The 20,269-nt window shown below is 40.1% G+C and overlaps 1 protein-coding gene and 1 long non-coding RNA gene across 5 annotated transcripts in view; one reads left to right on the top strand and one right to left on the bottom strand.

Annotated features, from left to right (window-relative positions):
- The first annotated feature begins 1,139 nt into the window (after positions 1 to 1,139).
- LOC310902259 lies at positions 1,140 to 10,179 on the top strand. Its single transcript, XR_014586592.1, has 2 exons — positions 1,140 to 1,496; positions 2,998 to 10,179. It is a non-coding gene; the product is annotated as an uncharacterized lncRNA (long non-coding RNA).
- Positions 7,602 to 20,269, bottom strand: part of GRK5 (G protein-coupled receptor kinase 5) — a 168,266-nt gene continuing 155,598 nt past the window's right edge. For 2 of the 4 annotated variants that reach the window (XM_083843478.1, XM_083843477.1), the window contains exons 14-17: positions 19,819 to 19,956; positions 17,286 to 17,423; positions 16,292 to 16,423; positions 7,602 to 15,481 (exon numbers count right to left, since the gene is read on the bottom strand). In XM_083843478.1, coding sequence (XP_083699604.1) covers positions 15,383 to 15,481; positions 16,292 to 16,423; positions 17,286 to 17,423; positions 19,819 to 19,956 — 507 coding nt within the window. In that variant the 3' untranslated portion in view covers positions 7,602 to 15,382. The remainder of the gene's footprint in view (positions 15,482 to 16,291; positions 16,424 to 17,285; positions 17,424 to 19,818; positions 19,957 to 20,269) is intronic. The other 2 variants (XM_083843475.1, XM_083843476.1) reach the window with 2 other exon arrangements.

The raw sequence follows: 20,269 nt of genomic DNA, 5'->3' as shown, positions 1-20,269 counted from the left end.
TTATGGACACCCTGGATGGATATGGATTTCTAGCTCATGCAGGATATCTTTACATGCACATATTCAGAGCATGTAAATCCCCTCTCTGGCTACCTTTCACAAGCACCGGTGAGCACAGCAATTACTCCCTGGCACGTGATTGAGAAGAGGCAGTTCTTCTCCCACTTCCAGCGCTCTGCATGCAGGCTGGCTGCAGCGGGGCGCTGGAGGAAGGTGCTGCCCTCCCAGTGGCAGGAGACATCCACTGGTGCTGTGGGCAGTAAGCGGCCCAGTGCTGCCAAAGTTAATGATTCACCAGTTATTACAACTACATAATTTATCTGTTTCTAGTGATGATACCACTCAGGTATCTGTAAATCAAAACTATGGAGCTGTTTCCCTGCTTGCCTTTCCTCTATGTTACTTAGGTTGTGAGCTGTTCAGGGCAGCTATTGTTTCTCACTATGAATATTTTCATGGCTTTGGCTGAAAGAAGCCTCACTCTTACCGTGGTCTCTTGCCAAGCTGCTGCTGGAGCCAGGCTGTTTAAAGGCCACGCACCCCTCTCTAGTTATACAAGACATGGCTACGCAAACAGCAAGGCAGTTGGGTCATCTCAGATCTCCAGGACTGTGGCCCACCTCCAAGCACACTGAGGATGCCTAGTGGCATAGAATTTCTTGGAAGATTTATCTATTTATTTTATTTTTAATTATAGCTGTCCACGCTCTCTTTCTTAGCTGTTAGTTGTGTTGACTTACTCACCTTTTGTCTCTCTGGGCCAAAGCCCTTAACGTTTTTTTATTGTGGAGCCCCTAGTCATAAGGCAGTGATCTGCCTGCTCCAATGTAAGCCAAGTGACGACTCTTGCACTCTTGCGTGCAGGCTGTTGATCTTCTTTAATTGCTGCTGCGTCACATTAGGCTGTCTGAGAGGACAGCGTGAGACTTTATTGACAGAAGGTGCAGCTTTGTAATCCCTGCAAATCCCTCCTCACCTGAGCCCTTTACGTTCATGGTCTGAATTTACCAGCCTTCTGTGAAGAGCTTTCAGAGGATAAAAGCAGCATTAATGGCTTGAGAGCTTCAGACTTCAGTGAAGGCATCACTTGCTTGCGATCTCTAAGAACCCAGTTTCACAAGAGACATACTGCTCAGAGCTTGGTCTTCTGCGTCTGCAGGTACTCAGCCCCACGGATTGTCAAGGGACTCACTGGTATGAGATTATGTATTAGAGGAAAACTAGAGAGGGAATTGTTCTGGAATACAGATTGCTTCTAAACGCTCCTGAATCGCATTCAAATGGAGGGACCTGCTTCAGTGATGTGCTTGAGAACTTGCTACATAAAAGACTGTAAAGCATTTAATTTCAGTGAAAATCCAGCTGCTCCGGGACAATCTCATCTCTCCAGGAACTGCGCTTGCTCTCGTAAGACGATGAAAAAAAAGCGGTCAAACAGTGTTAGCATGTGTACCTTGCCCATCATCCCAGAGTACCCAGGCTTCCAAGACATTAAGGTTTGTATGCAAAAACTCTCTTTGAAATGTATGGCAACTACTACCTATTCTGCTCTTAGAGTTATTTCTCCGCTTCCTGGTAAATTGATATTTGATATGATAATAAGTTTTGGGCTATGTTTTCATATAGAAAAGCAGAATTTTAGAGAGTTATACTCCGATACATTATCAAGTCAAGATTTTTTAAGTATTTTTTAAGGTTTGAATTAGGAAGGAGAGACTACTTTTTAGACAAGTTTTAGTGTTCTTCAGTCACCTAACTTACTCCAAAAGCACAATCACTCTAGGCAGGCTCATTAGTTCTGCTGGGTCCCTTCCAGAATGTGATGGAATAGTGAGAGATCAAAAACTTGATTACTTTTCAGTTTACATGTCATGTCCAACCCACTATTCCTGGTTTGTACTCAACGTTTTTCATTCATCGCTAGTAGGCAACTTGCCAAATGCTGATGATGGAGTGCCCTGCTGAGACATTGCTGGGCTCTGAAACCAGATTTGTGGCAGAACCTTTAGCAAGTATCTGGACTTAATGAGCAATTGTGAAAAACTGCATGAATGATCATTTTCTTGATACCAAAGGCATTGTCAGACATAATAAATGAGTGAAAAATGCTCCGTGGTCCTGCTGTGAAGGTTATTGTCTACATACAGTAAAGTTTTTATTGATTTGAAACAGTAATATAATACAAAGCAGTTTTTCCTTCAAGCTGAACAGCTAAGATTTTGCGAAGAAAAAGCCATGGTCCAGTCTAACTTGGCAAACAGAAACCAGCTGTTGTTCCTGCTAGCTTGAGACAGGCTGGGGTGTCTTGGAGTAAGTGTGAGGAAGATGGAAATGGCAGAGCAGTAACTTTGAGAACCCAGGGGACATTTAACTGTGGACATGGAAAGGCAATCTTTTACATGGTGAATTTCTAGCAAATTTTTTGGCACTCATTGATTTCCCTCACAGTCAATAAAAAGACTCACAGCACGGGTGTTCCCCTGAAATCAACATAAAGACACCCTCTGATGTCAACAGGGGCTGGATCAGGCCTTTGACTATTCAAGTAGCTGAAGTATGAAAATGGTTCGTTAGCAGGCAGAAAGGCCTTCTATGATAGGAAAGGAGAAGAAAACTTCATGCACATCTATGATATGCTGCAGGGTAATAACTGTAAACTTTGTAGTTTTAGGATGTAGAAATATATCATATGTGAAAATTGCAGTTCTGGGAGTAAAGAAGGACAAAAAAAAATCATACATTTTAATCATGGGAAACAGCAGCTACAGGCTAAAGAGATTTGGAATGGATAAACTTGAACTTCTCTTAATACAGGCAGGTGAGAGATTCTAAATTAAAGAAATATAGCTTAAAAACCTAAAACTTTCCATAACAACTCTTTACTGTGTGGAACCATAAACTTAAGATCTTTTGCTACTTAAACCAGCACAATTTAATTCAGATTCCCTTCTCCCTTCTGCCCCAACCCTTCCTCTCCCTTCCCCCTATTTTAAACAGTTATCAAGAAATAACTCAGAAACTCCATCCTTCAACCAACTTTTCCAGGATTTGGAAGGAAAGAGCTCTTCATCACAGCTGAACAGCTTTCCAAACAAAGCTTCATTACCCCATTGCTTGGGGAGCTCTTCAAGAGGCTACTTGAAAGGCAACCCAGCAACCAGCAGTGGCTTCCGTGACAAACCACTGCAGGAGTATTTCAACGAGAGGCTAATGGAGCTCAGGAACTATGAAAGTAAGAGGTCCAATAGGAAGACGAAAGGATTTGCTGACAAGAACCAGAACCCCTTCCTCACCCGCAGAGGATCTCGGCGCAGAAGTAGCTGCAGTGCTGTGGTAATGATTGGGTGTAGCACGGAGACAGAAGAATCCTGCAGCTCAGCAAACCAAGACAACAAGAAAGTGATGGAGCGTAGTGATCCAAAGGAAACCCAGAATGTCCTGGACCTCTACAAGGGTGACTTCTTGGACATTTTAACAATGCACATAGCTGCTCCCCTAGAAGCGTTAGTGCAAAAAAAATAACACTGGAGCTGTTTACAGCTACTCCTACAGTCCTCAAAATGCAGAATTGTTCCTGCTCAGCACTGTTCTGACTTAAGTAGCTCATGTGTGTTAGTTCATTCTGACACAGAAATATGTTTGTTTGTGGGACAAAATGTACTCTCGTATTGTGTTCTTGATTGACATTACATATTTTTATTTTCAATTATTTTCCTCAAAGAATCAGTGAAATTGTGAAATAGTCTTAAATTACTATACACAGAGAACAGTGTTCGAAATGCATGCACATATTATTGAATTCTTAAGTTGCCTTAAAAAAAAAAGTGATTATCATCAGTGGAACAGATTGGTTTCTTACTGGTAATGTGCATTTTCTGTTAGCTAATCTGAAAAAACACTGTTGTGTCCTGTCAATTTACTTTACTTGTTTTAAGGCTTGCTTTTTTATCATATCACTTCAACCCATTTCATTTCTGGTGATGTTTTGTATGGATGCAAATACTTGATGAGAAATGATTGATTTTCTTTTGTGGCCACATGTTGTAATCACCAGGTGGATCATTGTAGCAGTGTCTGGTGCATGGAAAAGCAAAGACAGATGTAAGTTTTATTTTTAAATCTGATCAGCCATTATGGTTTCATGTGCAGGCTCACAAACCTTTAAAAAGAACTACAAGGGCAAAGAGGAAAGAAAGCTGCATTTAAGTGAGAATTATGGAAGTAACTATGAAGGTAGGATCCTTCCCACTTTCCTGCTGTAAATATGAGGACAACATAGCAAATTCTCAATGTAATCTGAGCTTCAAATTGTTTATTGTATTTTAGTGCTTATAGTGGTTATTTAAGTATACAACACCAGCTGCAGCTACATTTTTCAATTACACGAAATGTCAATGTTTAATTCTACAGAGCACCGACCAAGGACCAGGCCCAAAGCAGGGTAACTATTTCAAGCTTCTAAAAAGCACTACTACTGCCTGTAGTATAATTAGCAATAAGTTTATCATTACAGTGTTAGTTTGAGCTGATGCTTCTTTCTTCACTTTCAGATTTTTCAATATGAGTTAACAAGTAAGCGGAGCTGGAAAAATTAGGTAATGAATGTATCAATTTGCAAAGTCCAAATAGCAGAATAGAGCAGTAGCTGGGCTGGCAGCAGCAGCTTTCTGCTAAGACCCAAGCACAAAACCCTGTCTGCAGATGTGTACATTAATAAAAGTAGTTTTGGCTGATGGGGACACATCAGACTCCTCTTTCTCTTGGTGGGAGCAAAGTGAGAGTGAGAGCCTCAGCACTGTGTGCACTTGCTGTTAGCGTGCTTGGTATACCTGCAGTGCATGAAAGGAATTGGAAGTTCCTTTATTCTCATAAATATGCCACCCCTCACCCCTTTTCTCTTTCAAAAGGTACCTACTTTCTAATCCATTTTCAAAGGCCGTTTGATGGTGCAGAGCACCCACGCCCATTAAAAGGGGGAACCAAATGCTTCAAAAGAAGCAAGGAACATTTTCCTTTCTCCCGTGTCCTTCTACCTGCCTTCCAGATGTCACCAGTTCCGTCCTGAGCAGTAGTGCAGCCACATTTCTGACCAGACCTCATCTCTCCAAGTGCTGACTTCTCTCCACCACACTTACCTCCCTGTTCCTCCCATTTCTTCAGCACCCTTGAAAGTTGCCTCGAAGAGTGTCTTGTCCTGCCTGCAGCTCATACTTTCCCTGTTCCAATACTCACTTACCTGTAGAAATATTTCTTCTTCTGCACTGCCTCCTCAGCTGTTGGGCCTCATGTTTCTGTCTTTGTCTTCATCTGTCCAGAAAGGTGAGGGAGCAGGGAAGCAGAGTGTAGGAGTGAATATATGTGGAGAGGAGAGGACAGATTTACGAATCTCTCTCATTCCTCCTGCCAGTCCCTAAACAACCAAAAGCTTGCACTCCAGAAAGGAAAGGAAACCGATCAGATTCATTCCACATCCCCTTCCCAATTTTGGGATCAATAACATCTAAGTGAAGAGAGATGGGATACTGAAAGCTCTTGGTCCTTTTTTATGGGAGAGAGCAGTATGTACTTCTCCTAAATGAATTTTTCAGAATTCGCAATTTGCCTTACCACTGCAAATGGAGGGGAGCAGCCAATTAGGTGAGATTTTCCCTGGAGGAAAATATTTATTTTAGACTTAAATGAAAGTCTGACACACATAACGTATTAGCAGATGCCATAGAGAGGATGCATCTGGTTTTCATTGTAAATCTGCCAGAGGTTAGTTTCTCTTCTGGGAGTGAATGCATAATAATAACATATTATGTGAAGGCATAATAATAGCAGTGCATAAGGACAAGGGAACGACATTAATGGAATACAGGCAACCTTCGCTCTTGCATTTCTTAAGTGTGTGGCTTTGCACCTTTGAATGTATGCTTTTAAAATTTAATTTGGCAAGTCATTTTGTATCTGCAAGCTTTTTTTAAAAAAGCAGCCTACCTGCCTCCCTGCTTCTGATATTTTCATCTTTATTACACTGCAATGACCCCAGATTAGCAGGTCTGGAGCATCCCTATGGCATCCCAAGCCTCTGCCATAAAAGCTAACAGAGGTACACGGAGGCCTGCACTGTTAGGATGCTGCTGAAGTTTACTCACAGCAGAGGAACCCACTTTCCTTTAATTAAGAAACAATTTAGCAGTGATAAACTGTAATTAAAAATTAAGTATGAAAGTGAGGTAAAGTTTAACCAAGCATCTCTAAATGGGCTACTGAAGCTGCTCAGCATCTGTAGCAGTTACTCTTCTCCACTCAGGGCAAGTCAGAGCACCAATTGTTAATAGGCCCTATTTTCACTTTATTTTTGACTTTTACTCTATACCAGATATGAAACAGAATTACAAAACCCAACAATTTAGACACTGACTTGGCAGAAAGTTGTATTGTCTCCTCTCCCATGGACTTGAAATTGCAGAGTCAGGCCCATTTATGGTATTTTTCATCTGCAAAGCCCCCTAAGGGATTCAAAAAGTTGACATGTTTTTGTTTTTTTTTTCTTTTTTAATTGGATTTCCTTCAAAATAACGTAATGACTTTTCTCTGAGAAGCTGAACATCTCATGCCAGAGATAGTGGAAAAATCTAAGGAAGATTACATCTCTCAAGAGGGAACATGTTGCTGTACGGAAAGGACATCAAGATACAGAGAGAACAAAACCACCAAGAACTGTTAGAGAAGTAATAAAATTTCATCTCACATTCTCTCAGATTGTTAAAATCTTGTGAAAAATGGCTTGGTTTGTTTGGAAAGTGATAATATGCATGACCTGAATTTGTGGAGTCTATTACCTTAGGTTTTACTGAGTATAGCTGTTGGATGTAGCTGCTTTCATGCAGATAATCTGTTTTCACAATGTTCTTTCATGAAACTTGATGCAAACACTGTTTGCCATTAGCAGGCTCATAAAAATATTCATCATGCTTCTTTGAAAGATTCGTCTTTTTCCTCTTAAAGAAAAAGTGGTGCATAACTTTCCTTCTAGTGATTCTGCAGCTACTTTGTCTTTGTTTTAGATCCTCTATGTACAGAGTACCGAAGGGCACGTTTTGATGGCTGTTGTTTTCTTTCTCTAAACACTTTCTCTCTGCCTAATTGGAGCTTAGACAAAGCCCTTTGTAGGGCCTCATAAATCAGACAATGCGCAACTTCAAAAAATAGTTCATGTGATCTGCAGCCCACACCCCTGCTAGTGATTTTGTCATCCTTTCATTCAACCTATTTTTAAGGTCATAAAGAGTTGTGTTGGCTGAAGGCTCGTATCGCAGAGGAAGGCAGGGGAGGTAAGGAAGGCAGGACAACTCAGGGAAAATACAGTCTTGCTTTCAGATGAGAATCTGAACTTCCACAAAGGAATATACAACCTCAATTTGGTTTTTAGTTCCCTCAATCTCCATGAAAATGTGATGGGTCAGAAAATTAAAAAGACAGTACTATTAACACATACAAAGTCACAAAGGAACTTAGCAAGATATGAGCTGCAACTCTCACTTAAGTCATCTTCAAGATCCTAAGGACTTAAAGAAGCCCTGTTTGATTATATGCCTCATTAAAGCAAACCATAGTTTTCAAGTATTTAAATTAAAGAATTTATTAAAAAAGCCAAAAACAAAACAAAAAAAAAACCAAAAAAATAAACAATCGAAACAGTGGTTTGATCTAGATACAGCAGCACTGTGACATTACTAGGACATTATGTACGAAGAATCCAAGCAGCCATAGAACACAGAAGCCTTTATCTTCAATAACAATCTCAAATGAAACTAGCTTCATCAAACAATGTTAAAGATCTCCCTGGAAAGAGAAACAAAACCAAACAGACCCTCCCCACCCATAACCCTTTGGATACTAGAATGATTTTTTGTACAATACCAACAGCCACTAGTTCTTCTAGTTGAGAACACTTGCTTTAATTTATTACAAAAATGATCTGTTGACTCAGTTATGAAAGACAACTTTTAACATTGCTTTAGAAGTGTCTGCTCCTCTTATAGACTACAGTATTAGAAGTGCTTAAAAACATTTAATCCTGGATATGCTCTTGAAATTCAATCAGAAGGATATTCTGTGTATGTTTATATACCAAATATGATTTTTAATTTTTGAAGCAGGTGAAAAGACTAACCCTAATATGAAACTGCAATTTTACACTTTAATTATTAGTCAGATATGGGCAACCACATGATAATTCATGAAATCTTTAGGTCTATCTACATTGTTCAGAAACACAAAATAAAGTTTTTACAACTTTCACCTTCATAAGGCTAAAATGTTAAGTCTTTCAGAAGAGTGTCCAGTGTTTAAAAGAAATGCAATTAAGGGAGATCGCATTCGATACACATGAAATAAATCATTTGAGCTTGCTAATAAACATATTTAACAGCTGCGTGTGAGGTGATGAGAAAGGAAAACACATTTGTCATCCAGCCACTACCTGAAATGTTTCTTCTCTGGGACTGAATCTTCTCTACGGGACCGCTGATTATCCAGAAAACTTGGAGTTCCCCTTTGGAGTCCATTGATCCCAGCATGTGGTTACCTCTTTGTTTTCAGAGACGGGCAGTGAGCTGACCCAATGTTTGCCACGCGTGCATCTTTGTGACTTCACACAGCATTTCACTTAATTGGTACCTAGGAATTCGTTTGTAGGCTTGGCCAAAAAGAGAAAGATTGTGAAGTTGAACCAGTGAATGTCATTTTGTCCCCTTCCTATAATTGTTTCCAATATAAAAAAGAGGAAGTGCTCGTCTGAATGCTGCAATTAGTAGCTAGCACTCAAATAAGAAATGAATACTTTAACATTTACAGTCATCTCATCTTCTGTTGGAGATGGCTTTACAGAAGTGAAGTGCGTTCTGTTATATCTCTACAGAACTAAGGCAAACCAATAATAAAAAAGAGCCCTTATTTACAAGAGTCATCTCCATAGTCACGTAAATAAGAGCAGCTATATTAAACCTATTTCACTTAAATAATAATACAAAGAATTGGTATTGATTTGTTTTATGCACTGACTCCAAAGTGCTTTCTATTGATAGATAGAGAGCATCCCTCCATGTTCAAGAATGGGAAAGAAGAATTGCAGAGAGGTTTGGCCAGGGATTGAAGTAAAACATGGGTGCAATAGCAATACAATCCACCACTTCTGGCTCCACGTACATAAAACAAGGAGAATACTTCTGCACAAGCAGTAATATTCATTTTAGTGAATAGGCAATGATCTGTTTAAAACTGTTTCTTTCATTAAACCCATTTGACAGGACACTAGCTTAGCTGAATCAACTGCAGCAGCTTGTATTTGTATTATCACGGATAAGTTTGGGGGAGGTGAGCATATAATACTGTGGCATGCTGTGGGCTTTTCACCTTCTTTGGTAGTTTTCCTAACAAAAAATAAAATTGCAACATTCTCTGGACCGATTTCTTCCTCTTTTCTTTTTGTAGCTAAGTGCAAAAAGTTATTACCAGCCAGGACTACATAAATAATACTATTTAGTATATCTAAAAGAGATTGTTTCCTGCCCAGCACATGAAAGTGAGTAATTGTTTTAAACTTCCATAGCCTTTCAGCTTTAGCATAAGGTTGTTAGTCATTACTATTCTTACTCTAAGTAACGTTTAGTGTTTTAAATTGCAGCTCATATTTGTGGAAGGCTTGACATAGACAACTCTGGAACCTTCCTTTTTGCATGGAGGCATTGAACAGAGCCATTGCACAGATTCTTCCAAACTTCAATGCCAAATGTACTTCCCTGCAGCCTGAGACAGACGAGGGCCATCCTCAGGCAGGAGAGCCTTTAAGTCTCTGGTTCCAGCTCCCTTCACCACCAGACTTATTTGCTGCAGTGACAGCCAAGGCGTCCAAGTGGTGTTTTTGGGAAGTTGGCACCTAAGTACTATTAATGTTACTCTGGACCACTAAAGCTTCCAGAGGCCACTTTGTGCTTCATGCTACATATGTGAAGGAAGATGTCCCAAGAGACAGACTAACCCAAGGATGTTCTTTTAAAGCAAAGTCCAGCCTCTTTAAAGATTGTACAGGAAGTGCCTAGAAATGTTTGATGAATGATCTCATCTGCATTGAGATATTTAACAAGTGAGTATTACATCTTGCTACTGAACTGAAAAAAAAAAAAACACAACTGTGGAGCAGAGATTAAAACACCCATATCTTGTCCTGCAGCCACCTGTTCCATGGATAGCCATGAGAAGTGCTATAAGAGTGTGCATTTATTGCTCTTCCAGACAAGTCTACATAGAGAGCTCCTGGCTGAGGCTCAGACCCTGGGAACACAGACCTGTGTGACGGCTGTTTGTGCAGGTTGAATGGGTCCCTACTTGTGTTTCCAAGCTCTTATGTATGACTTCCTCACAGAGGTGATCTTGTCTCTGAGCCATGGGCCCAACTCTACGTTTAATATGACCTCGTGTATGCAATTTCCAAATTACTCAAAACTAGGAATAACATACTATGAACCAAGGAAGAATGCGTAGTGATGTGAGATAATAATTGCCATTTGACACTTGCTGAAGACACACACATTGTGGTAGTTTTCACGCTGTACTCCAGAGCTCAGACCCTCTCTTCCTTGTCCTACTGATGGTGTTATTAATATTACAGATTGCTTTTCTGGTTTTCTTGTCAGCTGAGGCTTCTCTACTGAAAAAGTTTAATAGCAACTGGATTTGACAGAGGAAGCAAAGAATTCAAGTTAGAACCTGAGTTCTGGTTGAACAAAATTAAGAATCAGTGTCTTGTAATCAGACACATCACTGTGTCAGCAAAGTTTGATTACCTACAGCTGATGGCACTCTTCGTCACTGTTTTTGGGGGAGGGGATGACTGCAAAACAAGACAGGTCAAGTTGTTCTTATGGATACCTGGTGCCATCCCAAACTGCCAGCTACTAGGCAGTAGGGCCAGGTGAACACTGCAATATTGAACTCTGCCATCCACTAACATTCACTTTGATCTCCTGGACGTTTTTGGTTTGATTATCTTTACACCTTTACCAGGTTTTTGTTCAGAAACAACATCTGAGTCATAGCTGTTCTTGTAAAAATTTCTTTTTAGATAATTTAGGCCAAGAGTGCACACGTAAGAGTTTATTATTTGTTATTTTCCCCTCATTAGTCACTTGTTTCAAAAAGCCTCTCGTCCAACCAGAGGGTGGGAAAAATGCTAGAAGACTTAAGTGAACACTGAGACATTGTGGAAAATAACTGTTGAACATCTGTATCACATTTTGAAAGAATCTGTATCATAAATGGAAAGAAGATACAGAAAATTGATCAGTTTAAAAAGCCATTAAATAACTACTCCTTTCTTCTCCTTTGGTATGTGGAAACCCACACCCAAACCTATTCACTTTGCCAATGCTCTCCAAGATTGTATAATGAAATTATAATTCTGTTCTTTCAAAGCCCCTGAACACCTGTGGCTCCTAGTATTTTTGAATTTGGCTCCACAGAGACAAATGCCAATTTTCTCTAGATATCTGACTATGCAGGGCAGGGCTTCAGACCTGAATTCTGTGCTCAAATTGCACCTGGTCACATAATGGAAGTGAGAGGACTGTGACTCCTCTCCAGTCTTGGATGTCTGATGAGTCGAATAATAATAAATATATATATTAAAAAAGAAAAAGAAGAAAGCGGCAATGAAAAAGACAATCCTGCAGGTTTTGTTGTGTAGACAGACTCTGACTATAAGATTCCTAGGACTGTTCATTATCATTAGTGATATATGATATTGATCAAATCTATCAGGACTTGGATACTGAAAGAGTACGACAATTCTGCTTCCCAAGCATCATAATACTGTTTAAAGTTTGTTGGACAGAATAGCAACACTTGGGGAAGCGGTATCAAATCTCCCTCAAACAACCTAGTTTTCTATCTCTTCCTTTACTCACTCACTGCTCCCAAGGGGCTGGGATCCAGGCTTGACTTTTCAGGTGGGCATAAGCATCCTTCTCCCACACCATCTGGAGGATTCAGGATTTCTAACCCTAGCATTATAAATTCCAAGTATCACTGAATGCCACTTTTGTCATCTCAGGACTTAGCACTGTCCTTGTGTGTCCACTGCTAGAGTCCTAGAGGTGCTGAGTAACGATCTGTCCCAGCTGAAAGGAGAGCAGGAGAAGGCACATTTGCTGTTACTCACTGTTGTTGTATAACAAAGTAATCCACCGCTAGTTAAGGCAGACAGCATATAAGAGGTATAAGGTCGTTTACAATCTCTTTGCAAATTGCTCACCAGCTTTCAATAAGGGTTTTGTATTATTGGGATTTTATTTCCCAAATGGGAGGTGGCAAAAAAAGAAAATTTAGTCTTCATGTGCCACACTAGTAACGTGTAGGAAATGAAGCCCTTGCGCCAATAGCCGCAGTCTTAACAGATTTATCCCATGAAACATTAACGGGCTAAGCCTTCCTCCAGCTGTCCTTTTTTCTTCCCCATGTGGTAGGTAGATATTCTCAGCCACATTTTTCTGATGGGGGAATATGCTCATCTCTTGCTGCAAAGTGAGACAATGGCGGTAGTGGAGAAAAGAGCTTCGTCTTTCACCCTAGTCCCCCAGCCAGCACCCCCTACCCCTAGCATCTGTGCACAGGATGAAGTCAGATGACTGTGCACAAACATAAAGTGTACAATGCTGCTAGAAGGTGAAGTCTTTTTGAAGACAAAAACAGATTTGAGTTGCGCATCCCTTGCAGCTCTCTATGAACTAAGAAGTGCATCTTGCCTCAGGTGCACTGATACACATCAGTGGTCTGGCTATGATATGTTCCTCTACTTCTCACCTACATGTCTTGAAAGCAACTGAAATCCTACGTGTCATTGAAGAAGGCCTGGGAAAACCTCTCAGAGCAAGCGTATGTCCATGCAGAGCATGCTAAAGTGACTGACCAGAATCTTGCTGACTTAGGTGGCTTTCCATCAGGCTGTGAGAATGGAACTGGAGGTAATAGACCCCTCCAAACGCAGTGGCTTTCACCTCTACAATATTTCTTTCCCCTCCTATCGGGAAGCTGAAACCATTATAGATTTGGTTTGCAGATGATCCAGAGAGAAAAAATTACTCAAAATTCAGACCTATTACTATCTCTCTACAATCTTGCATGTTCTGTACGGTCTGCAATGCCATCATCTGACATGGGAGAGTGGCTGAAGCTCTCCCTGAGCACCATCTACGTGGGAAAAAGGAATTTCTGTGCCACACTGATCTGAAGGAAAAAAGCAAACACATTCTTGGTGATGTTATGGCACACTTACACAGCTTTCTTGCATGGTCCCATTTTCTTTCTTTCCTGGTCCCATTGACCAGGAAAAATGGGAGATTTTGGAATTATATGGACTTGCATCTTAACATATTTTACTTCTGAGAAAGGCACCAAAGCCCCATCTTAGTTCCTTTTCTCTGTAAGCTGCTTTATGCAAATCCTGACTCTGTCCTATCTCTTTCCTTCATGTCTTCATGGTGTTCCAGTATGTAATTTTTGTGACTCACTCATACCTTTGCCACTGCTAACCTGTATTTTTTAACTCTTCTCCATTGGCCACATAGAAGATATAAATTAATAGACTAATGAACTTTGGCTACTTAGACTTCTTCAGGAATAGTGCTTCCTAGTACCCTGGGATAACAGAACTGCTACCTAACAGGACTTTAGACACAGCAGCCTGAGCATCAGAAGTTCCTCGTTGACCGAAAGGAGTGAGCTCATCCGTCTACTTTAGCCAACATTGTAATGATCATGGTGAACAAACCTGTTTTACAGAATATATTAGTCTATGGAGATCATGTCTGCACTTGGGGGTACAAAGGTTTTCCAATTCCTGTCGAAGGGAAGCAACCATATTTTTGATCTGGCATTCTTAAAAATAATAGATGGTAGCCTGAGAAAAGCGTAATTCGGGTGTCTCAGGTACTGCTACTGATCCTGACTGATCCTGTTTATACTAGTGGGAACAATGTCTTCAACAATGGTTAAAGGATCCTGTACAAAGAAAGATGGAAGCAAAAGTGGGAAGTGTCATTTCATAACTAACATTTTATTCAATTAAGTCAAGGACCTAATTGAGGGGATGAGTCATGTATGTCTGTCAAGACTGTGAAAGAACTCTTAAATGCAGACACAACTTAAAGGTTCTGCTACTGCTCAAAAGCAGCTCAGATCCCGCTCCGAATTTTCACAGCTCAGCTCTAGAGAGCTGACATGAATCTCACGGTCAGTATAAACCAGACTATTGAATTTCTTTCTTGCTACCTGGTTGGTATGAGCGACTGTGGAAAGGCCTTGGACTTTTGACTGCAGCACTGAGGACACTTAGAGTTTTGCTCTACTTTCAGTGGGTGCAGGTTTCAAGATCTTGAAAAAGAAACGGTCATTTGCTTTCCTGGTTACCTCTCACTCGGTTTTGTTCTTCTTGTCATCAGAAATGGTTCAAAAACCAGTGAAGGAGAAGAGTTTAAAATAGGGTTCTCTTTCTAACCAAGAAAATTATGATGAGCTAACAACGTAAATAAGTGCAAATCTCAGCTGTGCTGGTCCAATGACATCACAAACCTTAGGCATAGCAAGTAGTATTCGTGAATACATCAAAGCCTTGTCAGTATCTTTTAGCATTTAATGCGAGACATTACAAATTAATGAAGAGGAGAAATGTATGCAGTGTTGCTGTAAACCAAATATACAGATGTAAAATAATTAAGAATAAACTGTTCCATAAAAATGCATGTCAATAAAACCCAGTCTGATAAAGTGATTTATGAATAATTTTCTAGATTTACTAAAAAGAATGATTTCTTGTTTGAGGCTCTGGAAGTCTTGAGTCACATTTTTTTTTCTTTTAAAAAAATGTCTTAAAACACATGGCTTTACAGCTGCTGCTTGGAAAATATACACCTCCAAAGTCTGACTTTCATTTAAATACAAATGTACAAAATGTAAACTGAGACAATAGAGAAATTTACAAAACTTTTCTTTAAAAATAATAAAGACAAAATTCAGTTCTAGTATGATGCTATTTAAATACGTGCAAGTAGTCATGTTCATTGAATTTCTATTGCAATGTTCTAAATAGACAAATTTGATTCACACAGTCTTGAGTGCCACCTCCAGAAACAGACCTGAGTGGAAATTTCTTCTTAAAATGCGAGGCTCCACTGGAAGGAATGGGTAGAAAATCTCCATTTTGGGGAGATCCTTTTTTTTTTTTTGTTTTTGTTTTTTGTTTTTTTTTTTTTTTTCCACTGAACGGTGGATGCTCTCTCATCCATAGAAGCTCCATAGACTATAGTGGAAGGATGTAACGTTTCATAAAACTGAGTCAGAACTAGCTGCTTCCAGTGGAGTTTGAACTTACGTGATTTGAATTTATGTGGTGATTTAAACTGGCCTTTGAATTTGGAGAACTCTTTGAATTGTTCTGATGCTATAGAAAGAGGAAAACAATGACAATTAGCTTCTGCAAATATGCCAAGCTTCTTTTAGCCCAACATTGTTAATTTTATGGTGATAATGTACTGACTGTACTGCAAGATATTTGTTTGAAGACCTCTGGCTGTAAAATACTCTTCAGTTCTTACCTGTAGTCCTCTCTAGGTCAGGAGGACCGTGGGAGTTCTTGAGGAAGACTCACTTGAACTCCAGGAATAAATTCAATTCATTGCAAAACATCAGTATCTACTAAATCTGACTAATACAGAGGCTACCTGACAGTGCTGAGGCATGACTTTAACCCTACAGAAATACATAAGTCTAAGAATGTTATTTGGATTTGCAAACTGTGCCATGGTGCCACATGAAAGCTGTATATCACATACTCTCTGGTCTGTTCTCTTTTCTAGAGCCTCGATTTCCTGCCTTGACTATCTCACTCAGCTTTTGCATTTTCTTTTCTTTTTTAACATATAAATCAAGGAGTTTTAAGGAATTTATAAAAAACAAATAACCATTTCAAAAGGCATTTCAGCATACCACTGAAAAATAGTTTGGGTAAGAAGTTTTCAACCACTGGAAACAAAGCTGATGAAAAAAGATGGTTCTGGTGACATAGGATATCTGCAAATCTGGGATATGCAGTATTAGTCAGGAAACTGGCAGCTAACTGGCAATTGGACTGTGATGAACAGCCCTCTCTAAGATGTTCTGTCTTTATCATAGCAAAAATACCATCATAACATGGTATGTGACACTGGCCATCTATACTGGTGTTCCTTATTTTAGTCATAAAAGACCTCACCTGCCGTTTAAATATTCTCTGTAGCAATCCTTTCTTGGGTGGCTCTGGAGGGAAGCTTTTATTTAGGTCTGGTGAAATAGTACCATTTGGTCCAAACACATTTAGTTCTTTAAAACACTCTGTTTCTATCATCTGGTGGAATACAATAGGAAAGAAACAAAGAAAGAAAGAAATTAAGGAGTGACACATCTGCATTAAATAGATTCCAGTAGCACCAGGTTGTTCAAAGTCAGGATCAGGATCACTATCTGCCATCAACAGCTTGAGCAATGTTTTAGGAGAGTTAACAGTTGAATTCCTGTCGGTGGCTATAGAAGGTAAATAGGAGGTATGAAAAAGAGAGGCTGAATCTGTTCTGTATGTTTGCACATCAGTCTTATTAGAGGTTGCCCCACACACTTTTCTAGTCTTTTCTTCTTTTTCACTATGGAGGATATTAGGTATATTCAGGCAGACTCAAAAAATCCCAGTTATTAACACCCCTCTGCCCAAGTGGAACTGCTGTTTGATCCAGATCTGTATTATGAAATCAACTGTTGATTCTGTTTTCATATCAAACAGAAACAAAGACCCGGATCTGGAAACCCAGGAGCTGTTCAAGTTCTCGAGTCAACTGCTGCAGCTGGGACCCGCTGCAGGTACAAAACAATGGGTGAGATGAGGATCACAAATGGAGTCCATTAGGACTGCCATCCATCCTGCGGAAGTTCCTCAGAGCTGTTGTCAAAACACCTCCATAGAAATACAGGAGAAGAAGGAAGTACAGTAGGATCCTTGCCAATTTACACAAATATGCACAGCCAACAGATACAGTCACCTGAACTTGACATCTGTGGTACATTATAGATCTTGAAAGAGGCCATTTGTAACTCATGAAATCATTAGAGTCTGGCAAGTTATGCAGTAGCTATATATTACTGGAAATATACAGCTCCTCTAAAACCATCTGTGTTAGGGGTTTTATTGGAGTAATTTTACTATGACACATCCTTACCTCATTTTGCCATGGAATAGACACGGATCCTGTGGAAAACTTCGAATAGAAATCATCATCTGTTTGGTCCAGGTTTACTCCTTTCACTGTGGAGAATTGCTCGATGTCTAACACATCCTTGCAGTATACTGCTCTGGGCTGTCTCAGCAGAGGAATTAAAAAAACAGCAAGAGAAAAAATATTTCTGAGTCTGACCATGTGCTTCTATTCACAGATTCAGTCAAGTGAGAATGCCTAACAACAAGTGACTATGCATCCTGCTTCTCTAGACTTACTCTGCCTGCATGTTTATCATCAAAGGCTGACTCTGCTTTAAGCACGTTAAGCGTCCCACTTTGAAGTCCTTAAAGCATCAGTGCAGACAAAGTGGGTTTTAGTCATCCATATAGCATATGGTTAAGAGGTGAGGGGAAAAGGGTGGAAAGCAAGGAAAAAATCAAAGCCTTCAATAGCCTTTTCTTCTAGACAGGGAACAACAGAATAACAGAATATTTATGAGTGACACACTGGAGACAGCTCTGAAAAGGGATCTCAGTTAGAAGTGACCTTCTGCACAGGTAGCTGTGGGTTTTGCAGCTTAAAAGTTTAAAGGAATGTATACTAACTGCTAAAGAAAACAGAAGATCTTTTGGCATTTTTCCATTGTTTTTATTAATAGCTCAGCTGCTGGAAGCTGTCCAGAATCACCTCTATTAACTCTTTTAACTTGGCTGCATTTCTTCAAATAGCCAAATGGCTTTACCTTTATAAACTACTCCGTTTTCTGGGATACAGACAGGACTTTTTGCAGTGATGCTGCTTTAGCTCATATTCCAGCAGTCAGTCATAGAAAACAGAAATAGTCATCACTGGCTACATGACATAGTGTGGTCATTTGTGCGCTTAGAGAGCTCCCATTAGCCACACAAAGTTACCCTTTGAGGCACAGGAATAATTGAGGGGTGGCTTGAGGAATTAGCCCAACCTAACAAACTCAAGCACATGTTGAATTATATTGTCAACACATGGTATCATGACTGCACAGCCCAGTGGTCCAACTGTGCAGTATTTTACCTAGAGCTGAGCAGCGTGGCCAAACAAATCAAACTAATTCCTAACAAAAGTCGTATTTGCTGGAGGCTGCATCTCTTTGCATTTCTGGTGGCTGCAATCCGCAACATTTTTGTGGAGACAGAGAAGGCTAGAGGAGGACGGAGAAAGATGTGTTGGATTACAACTTCTGCCATTGGCTATATAGCTTTGGGCGATTCAGCTGACTTCAGTAAAGACTTCAAAATCTATGGATGAAGTGCCAAATAATTTAAATTAGAGGCAGCTCTTGAGTTCCCAATAAATAGCCATAAAAATTTATGTGCCTCTGCTTTAGCAAATATGTCTATAAGAGGTGCCTTCTGGGCCTTACATGCCACAGTTAAGCTTTTAATACACTCTGGCGAATCCCAAATTTCAGCCCAGAATTTTCTAATTTTCTACATCAGAAAGAAATAGTAGCTTGTCTCCTATTTCTTCCCACTAAAGCAGGTCGTAACACCATGGGCTAATTGGCAGGAATAACTAGGCCGCATAGTAAAATGTAAAGCAAAACCAGAGCAGCTAAAGTAAACTTTTGTAGCTTTTAAACCACTTTGGTTTGGTTGAGTTTGCAGCAACGTGAATGAGAGCTGCCAAGATGTTACTTTCCTTAATAAGTTAAAATGGCAGTGTTTACTTAGAACCATATGGGAACTTTACGGACAGGAGGCCTACCCAGAAAGAGAGCCCTGCAGGAGGAAAATAATCAGATAACTCTGCACTGGGGTAGAGATCTATACCATAAAAGGGTGGAAAAAGTTTTCTTATTGCCAATGCAACAGTCTTTCAGTATGTGCGAGACTGGTGTGTAAACCTGAGTAAGGACTCAGCATTGGGTTTTACTCCGCACGAACACTAACAAGTTAAAAATGCTATCTCAGCTCCAAGCATTCTGCCTGAGGTGACACGTTATCTGAACCTACTCAGACTTTCTGTAACAAATGCCTGTTTTCATAAGGATCCAGCTCATTCCTCAGTTCTTTCAAGCTCTGGACTTTCTAATTCTGATCTCACCTCAGCATATATGTCTATATACCTATGTGTATACATATGGCTTTCATTGCTGATTTTTCCAAGCACCATCTGGTCCCGAGCATATTTATTCTCACACTACTACTATGGCTAAGAGAACATAGAGGTTCCAAGTTTAAAGCTTGGGAATTGAGGCATGAACAGATATAGCGGTGTCTCCAGTGTCACACAAGAACACTGGTAAAATAAGTGGGAATGAAAGAAGCCCCAGGTTAACACCCTATGTAGAGGCCCACCTACCTGCATGCACACATATCTACAGAGCAGCCCTCCTCCTCCTCCTAGCCTCCCCGCTTCAGCCCTATTGCTTATCACATCTTCCTAGGTCTGCTACCCACATATGCAGTGATGACAGCTCTAAAAATGGGAAGTTATTTTAGAAACAAATCTCTTGAAAGAGGCCAGTGGGTGTTCTGTGTATCGTACTTACATCAGGGACAAAGGGAGGATCCAGCATTCCTGCTTCCAACCGCTTGAAATTCATGCTCTTGAAAAAGGGGTGCCTCTTCACTTCTGTTGCGCCTTCCCCTTGACAACCCAGCCGCTGCTTCATGTCTTTGGTGAGGAGCTGAAACATGCCAAGAAGATTGGTATGAATGTCAGAAAAGCAAGAGCTCCTCAATGATATTTATATCTCCAGCTGTTTGTTAATATACCCAGAGGGAAGTACAGAGGGGAATTGTAATTGCTGCTATTTAATGGCCAAACTTAAATGGATTAGGATCCCAGTGTTCTAACTGCTGGTCAAACCCTTTGAAAATTACCTGCTGTAAAGTGTTTACAGTCAAAATAGACATTGCTTCTTGTGCTTACTTTCAGCAGACATTTTCTGGAAGAGGTCTGACATACCTTCATAGCATATATAAATACATAGTCATAAG

This window comes from Anser anser, assembly GCF_964211835.1.
Source record: "Anser anser genome assembly, chromosome: 7".
Lineage (NCBI taxonomy): Eukaryota > Metazoa > Chordata > Aves > Anseriformes > Anatidae > Anser > Anser anser.
Note: the sequence above shows the minus strand (reverse complement) of the source record. Positions and strands in the feature narration are given on the sequence as shown.